Source organism: Sinocyclocheilus rhinocerous, unplaced genomic scaffold, assembly GCF_001515625.1.
Source record: "Sinocyclocheilus rhinocerous isolate Xijiao unplaced genomic scaffold, SAMN03320098_v1.1 scaffold605, whole genome shotgun sequence".
In the NCBI taxonomy this organism is placed as follows: domain Eukaryota; kingdom Metazoa; phylum Chordata; class Actinopteri; order Cypriniformes; family Cyprinidae; genus Sinocyclocheilus; species Sinocyclocheilus rhinocerous.
The window spans coordinates 1,986,042-1,999,251 of record NW_015661612.1 but is presented as its reverse complement, the minus strand read 5'-3'; the positions used below and the strand labels follow the sequence as shown (position 1 = coordinate 1,999,251).

The 13,210-nt window shown below is 35.7% G+C and overlaps 1 protein-coding gene across 1 annotated transcript in view; it reads left to right on the top strand.

The window, feature by feature from the left end:
• The first annotated feature begins 873 nt into the window (after positions 1-873).
• Positions 874-13,210, top strand: part of LOC107726463 (rho-associated protein kinase 2-like) — a 31,057-nt gene continuing 18,720 nt past the window's right edge. The window contains exons 1-7 of the mRNA XM_016536053.1: positions 874-1,475; positions 4,791-4,872; positions 6,264-6,364; positions 6,783-6,920; positions 10,733-10,993; positions 11,430-11,574; positions 11,669-11,807. Coding sequence (XP_016391539.1) covers positions 1,377-1,475; positions 4,791-4,872; positions 6,264-6,364; positions 6,783-6,920; positions 10,733-10,993; positions 11,430-11,574; positions 11,669-11,807 — 965 coding nt within the window. The 5' untranslated portion in view covers positions 874-1,376. The remainder of the gene's footprint in view (positions 1,476-4,790; positions 4,873-6,263; positions 6,365-6,782; positions 6,921-10,732; positions 10,994-11,429; positions 11,575-11,668; positions 11,808-13,210) is intronic.

Below are 13,210 nucleotides of genomic sequence, written 5' to 3'. Positions count from 1 at the left end.
AGTAGGCTATAATCAAAAGCTATTGGCTGATAAGAGAGGTCATGTGTCTAGTCTATGATCTGCAGAGTCAGACTGTCTCATAAATTACAATCCGTGTCAGCCGTTTCCATTGACACAACACCACTTAATGTTTGTGTCCAGTCCTCATATAGAGAGCGTCAAGTAGTAATAAGTTAATGAAATATTTGCCAACAAATGAGGGCCCTATACATGGGTTTTATTATTGGTGTCATACACAGAGTAAAAATGGGCATTTTGAAGATCTTTAGAAAAATTTATGGCATATACTGTATATATATAGAGAGAGAGAGTAAAGATGTCACTGGGGTACAATACAAAAGCTATATAAAAGGTAACCTACATCTTATCTTATTTCCCCTAAATGGTACATATTAGTAACTTTTATGTTGATTTGATTTCTACAGCCATGATTGTTCAGATTGAGAAATAATTGACTATTAGTATTTGAGTTAGGCTATTTATTGGATGACATGACACGCTATTTTTATATTGAAAATGCCTCTAAAAACGAATTAGGGCAAATATTACTGACCTTAATATAATAGTTAACACAGAGAATGGCTTTAAAATATTTACATTAAAATATTCAGATTGCCTACTATGAATGGTCACCTTGTTCACAGCAGAGATGTTTATGCCATCATTTTTATCGTCAGTAGGCTACACTGAATTTCAGTGCTGAATTACACCACAGTACATTTACGAAACGCACATGAAAGAAGTCGTCTATAATAAGCTTATTCGTGCCATCATAAATACATGTATGTAATCGTCTAAATATATCTAGTGTAGTATACGGGGTCGAATTTAGAGAGTGACGTTTGGCTGGTAAAAGCGATGGCTGAGATAAGATCCGAAGAGTTTCAGCGGCCGCAGGGGAGGGACGCGCGCGCGCTGCAACAAAGAAACACTCCATTCACCTTCACATACATGTACTCATAGTCCCCTCTGCTTAATTCACTCAAAAATAACAGTCAGGAAGATCAAGAGTGTGATTTTCACCACAGACCGAACACGGAAGGCTCCCCCCCACCCCCCTGTAATGTTTGAACCGGAGCGGGAGAGACACTCGGCTTCCTGGACGCGCGCGAGTCAGTCTAGTCTTACACTGCTGATTAGCACGCGGAAAGCCGCTGTTATTTACACAGGTCAAGACACAAAACCACTGAGTTCCGTACATTTATGCAGTGTGCAAAATCGGCTAAAGAATTCATTCATCCAAAACGGTGAGCTTTGAGAGGCGTCGCGTTGACTTACGACAGGTAGAGACAAGTTTGTTTCGGACATTTGAAGTCTCACAATCGCGGCTCTCAATCTGATGTTTACTGGGACCTTCACAACACCGAGCTGCCGCAATGTCGACCGGTGCAGGAAAGAGACTAGAAAACCGGGTGAGAATACTGGAGTCAATCATCAAGGACCAAAGATCACCGCTGAATTTGGGGAGTTTGCTGGTAAGGTTATGGGATAATGGGATGCTATACAAAAGGAAATGTGTTTGTTGTCTTGTAGACCTTGTAACTAAAATACATCTCTGGGAGGTTTTGAGGTGTTGTTAGGTATATTCTTATGTATGGAAGTGTCATGTCATTTTGTTTACAAATTATGATATTAATCAGAATTTGGCCATATTCTGATTTTGATTTCTATAACTGAAATGTTGTTTCTATAAAAAAAAAAAACACTGCTGGCTTTATTAGCCTGAAGTTTGGATCATGAACTCAGTATTCATTAATATCTGCCCAAAACAAAAATTAATTATGGATAATAAAGTAGATTAAAAAATTGCAGCAAGAAGGAAACTTAGCTTTTTTTCTAAAATTTTACAAACAATATAAGACACATCATGGCCGAAATTTGCCTCATGACATTTATTTTGTCAACATTAATGAGTTGATTAAATGACTTTTAAAAAATGACTAAAATGCACAGTAATAGCGAGAGCTTGCATCTCCAGTAGCAATCACAGGGAAAAACATGTTTATTCAAAATATGATGATTACATGCACAGGAAGTTTTTAAAAAGATGTGGAGCATGTAATTTGTTTATTTTTTAATTATCCAAATTACATATATAGGCCACATTGGCTGTTGCGAAGAATATTTATGAAAGGTTGGTTATATTTTGTGTTTATGTTGTAATATTAATGTTAATGTAATATATGTTATTATATTAAGAGTAAGACCACCCAATGAGATAATGAAGATAACAGAAAGCTCTTCCTACACGTATAGGTTATACAACACAAAACAAAACTGCATTATATGTTGAGGGTGTAAACAAATGAGTGGACGTTTGTCCCAGAGGATTGTGATCATTTTCTTCTGTCTTATCTCTGATCAGTGTGTTATCAACACACCCTCCTCCACAGTAATGTTGCTGTCTTTTGATGGTAGTATTTTTCCCAAATACAGAGCTATATTGTCCAGGCCTAAAGCACCAGGCTTCACTTATTTTACATGATATGCCCATATCATGAGAAGGCAGGAAGTAGCTTCACAAAGTGTGAAGATACCATACGTTTATTCAATGACTGGGTTAGAGTGAAATGCGAGGACTTGTCAAGCAAGCTTTACAGGGTGAAATGTATGCTCCTATTGTCACTTCCAATCAAAGAGTGAAATCTCTTATTACCCGGCCAGCATTCTCCTCAGCAGAAGAAAACCCTCATTCCAGACAAGTACTGCATTTTTGAGCAAGACTGAGAGTTGGCACACCCTGCTTTCTCTGGCTGCTTCTTTACTGTTCAGCACTATCAAAATAGGCCTCAACTGTCTGCCTATGGTATTAATTAGTCATTTCGCATACGCTTTTATCTGAAGCATCTTACTGTAGACTTATTACAAGGAAGTAGTCTGGACTTAAGTGGCTTGCTCAAGGGCACAATGGTGACAGTTCATACTGTCCTTTATAGTAGCTGTTCCTTGTGCACAGGAATTTTTCCTCATTCATTACACCTAAAGCAGTGAGTAGTATTTTTTTGAAAATTCCTATCAGTATCATAATTAAAGCCGTTTTATTTTACATGGAGTGGGTTGCCTTGGGGAGTGACCATTTTGAGATCACATGACCAGCTGAATACTTCTCATTTTGTCTTAATAAGCCCGCTATTATTGTACACTTAATCTCACCAAATAGATTAATCATGAATACTGACTGCCACTACTGCATTTCTACAATGCCATTAGTACCTGAATACTTTTTTGGCTAATGCTGCATCCACAGTATAAGTCCAAGACAACTGCTGTATCTAGTACATCTAGATATTTATGATGCAACTGAACTTTGGACACTTTATGATGAGTCTCATGACTAATGATCTTTCATTTATATTGGATGCAGACTCATTGTGTCCTGCTGTGTTGCTACCAGGGGAAATGTCATACAGGAAGCTGAGGTCACATCCTTCAATTGAGGAGAGAGATAGCTGGCTCCAGCTTCCTTTGAGTGTGTTTTTGTCTTTAAACACTGTATTGTGGACTGACTCCTGGTGCAAGGAAAACAGGATTCTGTCATTGTTGATTGTGCTTGTGTGTGTTTTGGTTTGTATGTGAGTGCCGATTTGAGTTACGGAAGTAGAATTCATGTAACACACCTTGCAAACTTAAACCTAAATTTTGAAGGTATATAACAGATTTTTTAAAAGGTTTTGAAAGAAGTCTGTTCACCAAAGCTGCATTTATTTCATTAAAAATACAGGAAAATTTTTATTATTTTAAAATATTATTACAATTTAAAATAACTGTTTTCTATTTGAATATATTTTAAAATGTCACATGATCCTTCAGAAATCATTCTAATATGCTGATTTGCTGCTCAAGAAGCATTTATTATTATTACGAATGTTGAAAACAGTTCTGCGGCTTAATATTTTTGTGTAAACCATGATTTGTTTTCAGGATTCTGTGATATATAGAAAGTTCAAAAGCACAGCATTAATTTTAAATAAAAATCTTTTGTAATATTATAGGTGTCTTTACTGCCAATTTTGATCAATTTAATGTGTCCTAGCTAAATAAAAATATTAATTTATTAAAATAACTCCAGACTTGAACTGTATGTAGGCTACATGATCAATGAATGCAAGATGTAGTGATATCGCAGCATTGGCCTGATAAGGGCAAGTGACAGTTTTTATCAACTGGGCTGAAACTCACAATAGCACTGTGCTATTCAGCTATCCTAATGTTTGAGCCCTGGATTAGCTCTTTTTTTTTTGTTCCAGCTGCAGCAAAACACTGTTATTAAATTTTTTTTATATTGGGCCAACTAGTTTATGATGTTGGCTCGGCCCAATGGAAGTGTTTGGGCTGGGAATGTTGGGGGTGGGTGTAAGTGTGTTCTATGTGTGTGTCTTCTATGTATTTTTAGCTCTGCAGTGTCACTGTGTGTATTTGGAGGGGTATGTGATGTAGTTTCCAGGATCATCCAGTGTCATTCATATCATTCATTTCCTAAAGTCATTTATAAATACAGTTACTTAATGCTGACTGTAAAGGAGACTATACAGGCCTAATCCCACTCCTAAATCTCCACTTTAGGTTTATATCCTTATTATAAGTTTATATAAGTTAAATGTCTCAACAGGACTGTCAGAGTGAGCTTAGTTCTGGGATTAAAGGAGAGTGATGAACTCACTTTGAAGACATTTTTGGCTGTGTGAATGAAGAGGAAAGCCAACTGTAGAAATCACTTTGTATTTGAAATTATAAGAACTTATATCTTAAGTGTTTATTTTTTTTTAATGCTTTGCTCTTGTCTTCTGCAGGATTCAGTAACTGCTCTGGCCCTTGATCTGAATCATCCCGCACTGAGAAAGAACAAAAACATAGATTCCTTCTTAAACAGATGTAAGTCTCTTTGGAAGTTCATAGATTATTAGATTTATTGTATGTGTATGGCTTTTGCTGAATTAAGCCTTATGACTTCATATTGTCCGTAATTATAGAACTTCATGTCAGTAACTTGATGATAATAACTATAAAATGATAATAGATCATATTGTATATCGCTAAATTTTCATAGCAATATATGGATACATCAATACACATCCAAACCCTACTGTCAGCCTTGTCAACAGATAATAGACACTTTGCAGTTAAACATTTAGTTACTTTGAGTATATATTGTGTAAAATGAGTAAATATCATGTAAAAAAAAAAGAAATTAAGCAAGTGCACCATTATTGTAGTAAATTGGCAATACCTATTAAAAACAGTCAGTCACATGGTGGCAGTATACACATTTTACACAGTATACACATGGTGCATATAAATATATATATGTGTGTATAATCGTTGTTAGTTAATAAATATTTTGATACATTTGCAAGTGCGGATAGTGTGCGGGATTTATTCTTCTTTTTTAGTTTGTTTTGAAGTTTTGATCTTTTTTGGTTGTTTTTCCTATGCACCTATCAGTTACTTACAGGTGTGTGAGGGTGATTGTTAAATGATCCTTCAGAAATCATTCTAATAAGCTGATTTGCTGCTCAAGAAATATTTTTTATTATCAATGTTGAAAACAGTTGAGCTGTTTAATATTTTGGGGAAATTGTGATATTTTTTTTCACTTTTGATCAATGTAATGCATCATTGGTGAATAAAAGTATTAATTTCTTACTCACACACACACAATTACTGACGTCAAACTTTTGAACAGTAGATTAGATATTAACAATAAAAAGTGATTGCTGTCAAATATTCTTTCCTCCATCACAGCTTTAAGAACTCTAAATCTACAGAAAATGAATCATGATGACATCAAATATCTGGAAACACTACAGGTAGATATTTTAGTGTCTGTTTTGTAAATAAAAGTGTAATAATAAAAGTGTTCTATGAAACGTTTAACATGACTTTAATCTCATGTGCATAAAGCCCAACAGTCCTGTGCTGGTGATGGAGCTCTGGACAGGGAGGTCTGATGGATGGGGCGGTTTACACCATAGTTTACCTGCAGAGGGTAAGATGATGTGATATGACACAATAAGAAAAATGAAACATAGAAATTAATAAAATAAATAATATTTTAAATGAATCATTTAAAGCAATAATTATTGTTTTATTATACTTTTTTTTTTTTTTTTTTTAAATAGTTCCATTAAAAATGTGCATAAAATAACTGGAGAATTTTTGTGCCCTGATTAATTTTTTGAGCCTTGTATAATGTAAATGTGTTTGTTAATAATTAAATGATAAACTGTATTAATGTAATAATATGCGTGGTGGGATCTCTCTAGATGAAAAAGCCGTGACTCGCCTCAAGGAACTACAGGTGAAGCTGGATGATTTTGACAGAGTCAAGCTGATTGGTCGTGGAGCGTTTGGTGCAGTGCAGCTGGTGAGTGAGTGTGTGGGTGTGTGTTTATGTGAGAGTCTGCCCATGTTATCTGCTGTTTGTCTTCAGGCATAGCCTTTTGTCTGTCTGTGTGTGTGTGTGTGTGTGTTAACACCTGTGAGGCATGTATGCACATGTTCTGCCTGCTCCTACTTTCCTGCAACAGCACAGAGCATGCATGCTTTTGTCCTTGTGATAGGCACATATTGTCTTATTCTTTTAGTTTCACACTTGTCAGTCTTTATAAATAGTTAACTATGGTAGAGCATTATGTGATGCTTATGCATGCAGTGTGAAAATGAATGACTTCAATTATACGGTAAACACTTGTTTGCATAAAGCAACATATTGCAGAATTTGTGTAGTTTCATTAAGGATTTATATGGATGTTTATGATGTTAATGCACATATGTGCATGTAGGTACGACACAAAGCGTCCCAACAAGTGTATGCCATGAAGCAGCTCAGCAAGTTTGAGATGGTCAAGCGCTCTGACTCCGCCTTCTTCTGGGAGGAGCGTGACATCATGGCATTCTCCAAGAGTCCTTGGATAGTTCAGGTGGGATTCCTTCTCATATATAGATATGCCTGTGTGGTACTTTTTGTGATGTGTGTACTAGAGTATGTTTGAGAACTGCATCTACATTTGGGAAACTCCAAAAGCTGAAAGGATAAAAAAACAATAACAGAGTGCATATAAGGACACTGTTAAAATATTTAATAATCAATAAGTAAATAATCACCTTTAGGGATGTCAAAATTACCAATACTTCAATACTAAGTTTATAATAAAATGTTAAAAATGCAAACCAAGTGCTGTCTGACTGACAGGCAGCTGTGTTTGAATGCTTGCACCTCACAGGATGCACCTGCACATGTTGTAGTACTATAACATGTCAGTTGACAGTCAGTTCTGTCCTAATGTAAATAGGCAAGACAAGAAATATCAGATCTGCTCATTAGACCTTGAAGCCTAACAGAATTGCTGATGTAAAGTTGATTTGTTGATAATATTAAAGTGCCCCTATCATGGATTTTTGAAAATTACATTTCATGCATGTGTGTATTGTAGCTGTATGTGAATGTAAACAGTCTGCATAGTTGTAAAGCTGAAAGTGCATCATAAATAAAGTTATTGTCTCTCAAAAGAAAGAGTCGACTCCGAACCGCTGAAACTAGTTGTTTTAAATTCGAATCCCATTCTGCAAATTTCATACATCACAAATTCTTACATTTGCATAATGCCTGCCTACGTTCTGTATGGACATCCCGTGAAAAAAACTTCAAACGCTGTTGCTCGTTCGTGTGGAAAACGTAATATACAGTACCATTATTGTTTGGGTCCTTCCTACCAAGCTGTGGGTCCGGTTCGCTAAAATAAGTGTAAAAACCTTTTCCCCCTCTGATTCTTATTTTTTTAGAACAGAATGGAGCACTATTATTATTATAATAGGATGTATTATTTATGAGCCGTATTCCAGTACTGGTGATGGGCGTTCCTTTTCCGACATGCTCTGTATGCAGTAGACCAATCACAACAGACTGGGTCATCTGACCAGTCAGAGCAGAGTAGCCTCACAAGGAGAGGTTTGGATTGAGGAATCTTCGAACGAATCGTTTGAGAGGCGTTGAGAAATAACGTACAATTAAATGTATATTATATGAAAATGAAAGTGTTTTTTGACCTTGCATGCATGGTAAACCTATTTTTGGGGACTCCTAAAACCAAATTATAAACATTTCAAATAGCATAATAGTGGCACTTTAATCAACAAAATGTGCTCGTTATGATGGACTGTTATCTTAAATAATAATTTATAATTACTCTACTTGATTAAGAATTAATTGAGAAATACTTGAAGACTACATGTCCATTTTTTTAAACTTTATATTTATAATATTTATTTTAATGTATAATAATTTTAATGTAATTTATTAAAAATATTAAATATAATTTTTTTTTTTTTTTTTAAATAGTTCCATTAAAAATGTGCATAAAATAACTGGAGAATTTTTGTGCCCTGATTAATTTTTTAAACCTTGCATAATGTAAATGTGTTTGCTAATTATTAAATGATAAAATGTATTAATGTAATAATATGCATGGTATAATCTCTCTAGATGAAAAGGACGTGAGTTGCCTCAGGGAACTACAGGTGAAGCTGGATGATTTTGACAGAGTCAAGCTGATTGGTCGTGGAGCGTTTGGTGCAGTGCAGCTGGTGAGTGAGTGTGTGGGTGTGTGTTTATGTGAGAGTCTGCCCATGTTATCTGCTGTTTGTCTTCAGGCATAGCCTTTTGTCTGTCTGTGTGTGTGTGTGTGTGTGTTAACACCTGTGAGGCATGTATGCACATGTTCTGCCTGCTCCTACTTTCCTGCAACAGCACAGAGCATGCATGCTTTTGTCCTTGTGATAGGCACATATTGTCTTATTCTTTTAGTTTCACACTTGTCAGTCTTTATAAATAGTTAACTATGGTAGAGCATTATGTGATGCTTATGCATGCAGTGTGAAAATGAATGACTTCAATTATACGGTAAACACTTGTTTGCATAAAGCAACATATTGCAGAATTTGTGTAGTTTCATTAAGGATTTATATGGATGTTTATGATGTTAATGCACATATGTGCATGTAGGTACGACACAAAGCGTCCCAACAAGTGTATGCCATGAAGCAGCTCAGCAAGTTTGAGATGGTCAAGCGCTCTGACTCCGCCTCTTCTGGGAGGAGCGTGACATCATGGCATTCTCCAAGAGTCCTTGGATAGTTCAGGTGGGATTCCTTCTCATATATAGATATGCCTGTGTGGTACTTTTTGTGATGTGTGTACTAGAGTATGTTTGAGAACTGCATCTACATTTGGGAAACTCCAAAAGCTGAAAGGATAAAAAAACAATAACAGAGTGCATATAAGGACACTGTTAAAATATTTAATAATCAATAAGTAAATAATCACCTTTAGGGATGTCAAAATTACCAATACTTCAATACTAAGTTTATAATAAAATGTTAAAAATGCAAACCAAGTGCTGTCTGACTGACAGGCAGCTGTGTTTGAATGCTTGCACCTCACAGGATGCACCTGCACATGTTGTAGTACTATAACATGTCAGTTGACAGTCAGTTCTGTCCTAATGTAAATAGGCAAGACAAGAAATATCAGATCTGCTCATTAGACCTTGAAGCCTAACAGAATTGCTGATGTAAAGTTGATTTGTTGATAATATTAAAGTGCCCCTATCATGGATTTTTGAAAATTACATTTCATGCATGTGTGTATTGTAGCTGTATGTGAATGTAAACAGTCTGCATAGTTGTAAAGCTGAAAGTGCATCATAAATAAAGTTATTGTCTCTCAAAAGAAAGAGTCGACTCCGAACCGCTGAAACTAGTTGTTTTAAATTCGAATCCCATTCTGCAAATTTCATACATCACAAATTCTTACATTTGCATAATGCCTGCCTACGTTCTGTATGGACATCCCGTGAAAAAAACTTCAAACGCTGTTGCTCGTTCGTGTGGAAAACGTAATATACAGTACCATTATTGTTTGGGTCCTTCCTACCAAGCTGTGGGTCCGGTTCGCTAAAATAAGTGTAAAAACCTTTTCCCCCTCTGATTCTTATTTTTTTAGAACAGAATGGAGCACTATTATTATTATAATAGGATGTATTATTTATGAGCCGTATTCCAGTACTGGTGATGGGCGTTCCTTTTCCGACATGCTCTGTATGCAGTAGACCAATCACAACAGACTGGGTCATCTGACCAGTCAGAGCAGAGTAGCCTCACAAGGAGAGGTTTGGATTGAGGAATCTTCGAACGAATCGTTTGAGAGGCGTTGAGAAATAACGTACAATTAAATGTATATTATATGAAAATGAAAGTGTTTTTTGACCTTGCATGCATGGTAAACCTATTTTTGGGGACTCCTAAAACCAAATTATAAACATTTCAAATAGCATAATAGTGGCACTTTAATCAACAAAATGTGCTCGTTATGATGGACTGTTATCTTAAATAATAATTTATAATTACTCTACTTGATTAAGAATTAATTGAGAAATACTTGAAGACTACATGTCCATTTTTTTAAACTTTATATTTATAATATTTATTTTAATGTATAATAATTTTAATGTAATTTATTAAAAATATTAAATATAAGAATACATTATTACATAATAGCAATGTTTTTAAATCAACAATTATTATTAAATAAAGCACTGTTCAATAGCATATTTAATATAGCTGTGGTGTTGCAATTGCAATCAAGTATTGTGAAATTTCACTGTATTGGTATCAACTGCTGAAATGTTGGTGTATTGTGACACCTGTTCACCTCACTCTCTTTCTGTCAACATAGCTGTGCTGTGCATTCCAAGATGAGAAGTACCTTTATTTGGTGATGGAGTTCATGCCCGGTGGAGACCTGGTGACTCTGACCAGCAACTATGACATGCCAGAAGAGTGGGCTCGATTCTACACGGCAGAAGTGGTTCTGGCACTGGACGCCATCCATTCTCTGGGCTTCATCCACCGAGACATCAAACCAGACAACATGCTGCTTGACCGCAACGGACACCTTAAACTCGCTGACTTTGGAACATGCATGAAGATGGACTCGGTGTGTTTTGGGTTGTGTGATAAGTGCTTCTGATTTGTGTGTCTGTGTAATTGAGTGTATAGGAGAAAGACAGAAAGTACGAGTCTACATTTTAAATTGTATAGTATGCAAGATTACAATTAATTTGTCACAAATCATAGTGTATTGACTATTTTAGGACAGGAAACCTGGTTGAAACAATCATTTTTGCATGTACAGTAGGCTGCAGAAATCCCCCATGCTGTGATAATTGTCAGCGCTGCCATCTTGTGGTTAGATCATATAGTGCAACCTGAATTATGATGATCTCTCAATAGATTTATAAGGGTTTTATAAAGGTTTTTTTTTTTTAAAGCTGAAATGTGCTGTTTTTTCCTAGCTTATATTCTAGCTACATTAGATTAACCAGTGTATAGAATGGTTATATTTATGTATATGCATCTGTATTTGTGTTTAGTCCGGTATGGTACGCTGTGACACTGCTGTCGGGACTCCTGATTACATTTCCCCAGAGGTTTTGATGTCACAAGGAGGAACAGGTTACTATGGCCGGGAGTGTGACTGGTGGTCTGTTGGCGTTTTCATTTATGAGCTGCTAGTGGGTGAGTAGCGCCAACTTCTGCATCCTTCAATCTCCTGTAATCTCATTTTACTGTTCTTACCATCCTATGTTCATTCTTCTGTCGATGTGGGCAGGTGACACACCGTTTTATGCCGAGTCCCTGGTGGGCACCTACGGAAAGATCATGGATCATAAAAACAGCTTAACTTTCCCAGATGATATCGAAATGTCAAAGAAGGCCAAAGACCTCATCTGTGCCTTTCTGTCTGACAGGTGAGAGAGAGAAACAGAGATTTAGAATGAGTAACCTCTTTTAAACATTAGTCCCCTACTATCCTGAGATGTGATGTCAAAAGCAGCATGGAAAAATATGAATTTATTTCTAGAGGTCACTCAGGTCAGCCAATAGTGATTTTGCCCATAATGTTAAATAAATTGTGACCATCAATAATATAAATAAAAACTTTTTCATTCAATTTGAAATAGTGCTTAATTTGATTGCAAAATAAACAATAATGGCTTAACCTTAAACATTTTTGTAATTAACTAAATTAAAAAATAGCTATACTTGATATTATTTTGTTTGTATCAGTTTTTATTAGTTTTATTGTCATATGAAATATACACTACTGTTCAAAAGTATGGGGTCAATTTTCAGCATAGGCACCTTATATTGATCAAAAGTGACAATATTTATAGTGTCAATATTAAGTGACAAAGACATTTATAATAATGTTAAAATAATGTTTGTTTGTTTTTTTTTACTTTTAATTTGTTAAAGAATCCCGAGGGGAAAAAATGTATTAGTTTCCACAAAAACATTAAGCAGCATAACGATTTTCAACATTGATAATAATATGAAATCAGCATATTAGAAATGATTCCTGAAGGATCATGTGACACTGAAGACTGGAGTAACGCCTGCTGAAAATTCAGCTTTATTCAGCTTTCAGCTATATTCAAATAGAAAGCTATTCAAATATATTCAAATAGAAAAAATAAATACAGTTTTGATCACTGTATTGTACTGAATGATTGATGAAATAAATGCAGTATTGAAGAGCATAAGAGGCTCAATAACAATAAAAAAAAACTTATCGACCCCCAGTTTCTGAAATGGTAGTGTACATAAAATGAAATCAACTAAAGCCTTTTTTAAATTGATGTACCTGTCTTCATCTCTTCATTTTATGCTTTTAATAGCCCTTCAAAAAAATCAGTCACTGGTAAAACATCAACTTCATGTTCTAATGCTTCTACTACATTTCTTTTTAATGCCTTGTCACTCTTTCAGCCTGATAACTTCCATCTGTTTTCCTATATCTCTCTTTTTCCTCTCTCTTTCTCCTCCCTCTCACATGCACACACATACGAGTATTCCTGATCAAATATCCAGAGAGGAGCTTTATGTTTTCATTTAAAAGCACAACACACACACACCCCTTCCTTTGCATTCTGGCTGCAGGAATGTCCCACACGTGGCAGTCCAAACTGCTGCACCCCTCTGATCCAGATGCAAGGAATGGGAGGGGAATGACCGTTCCTTATTTTTGGATGTTGCTGCGTGTGACACTTTCGCTCCTCAACTCATCCACTCGCTGTTGGATGTTCCAGTCTCACACGCACAAACGTCACTTAACGGATTAGTGAGCGTGGTTGTGGTTCTCTGTTTGGTT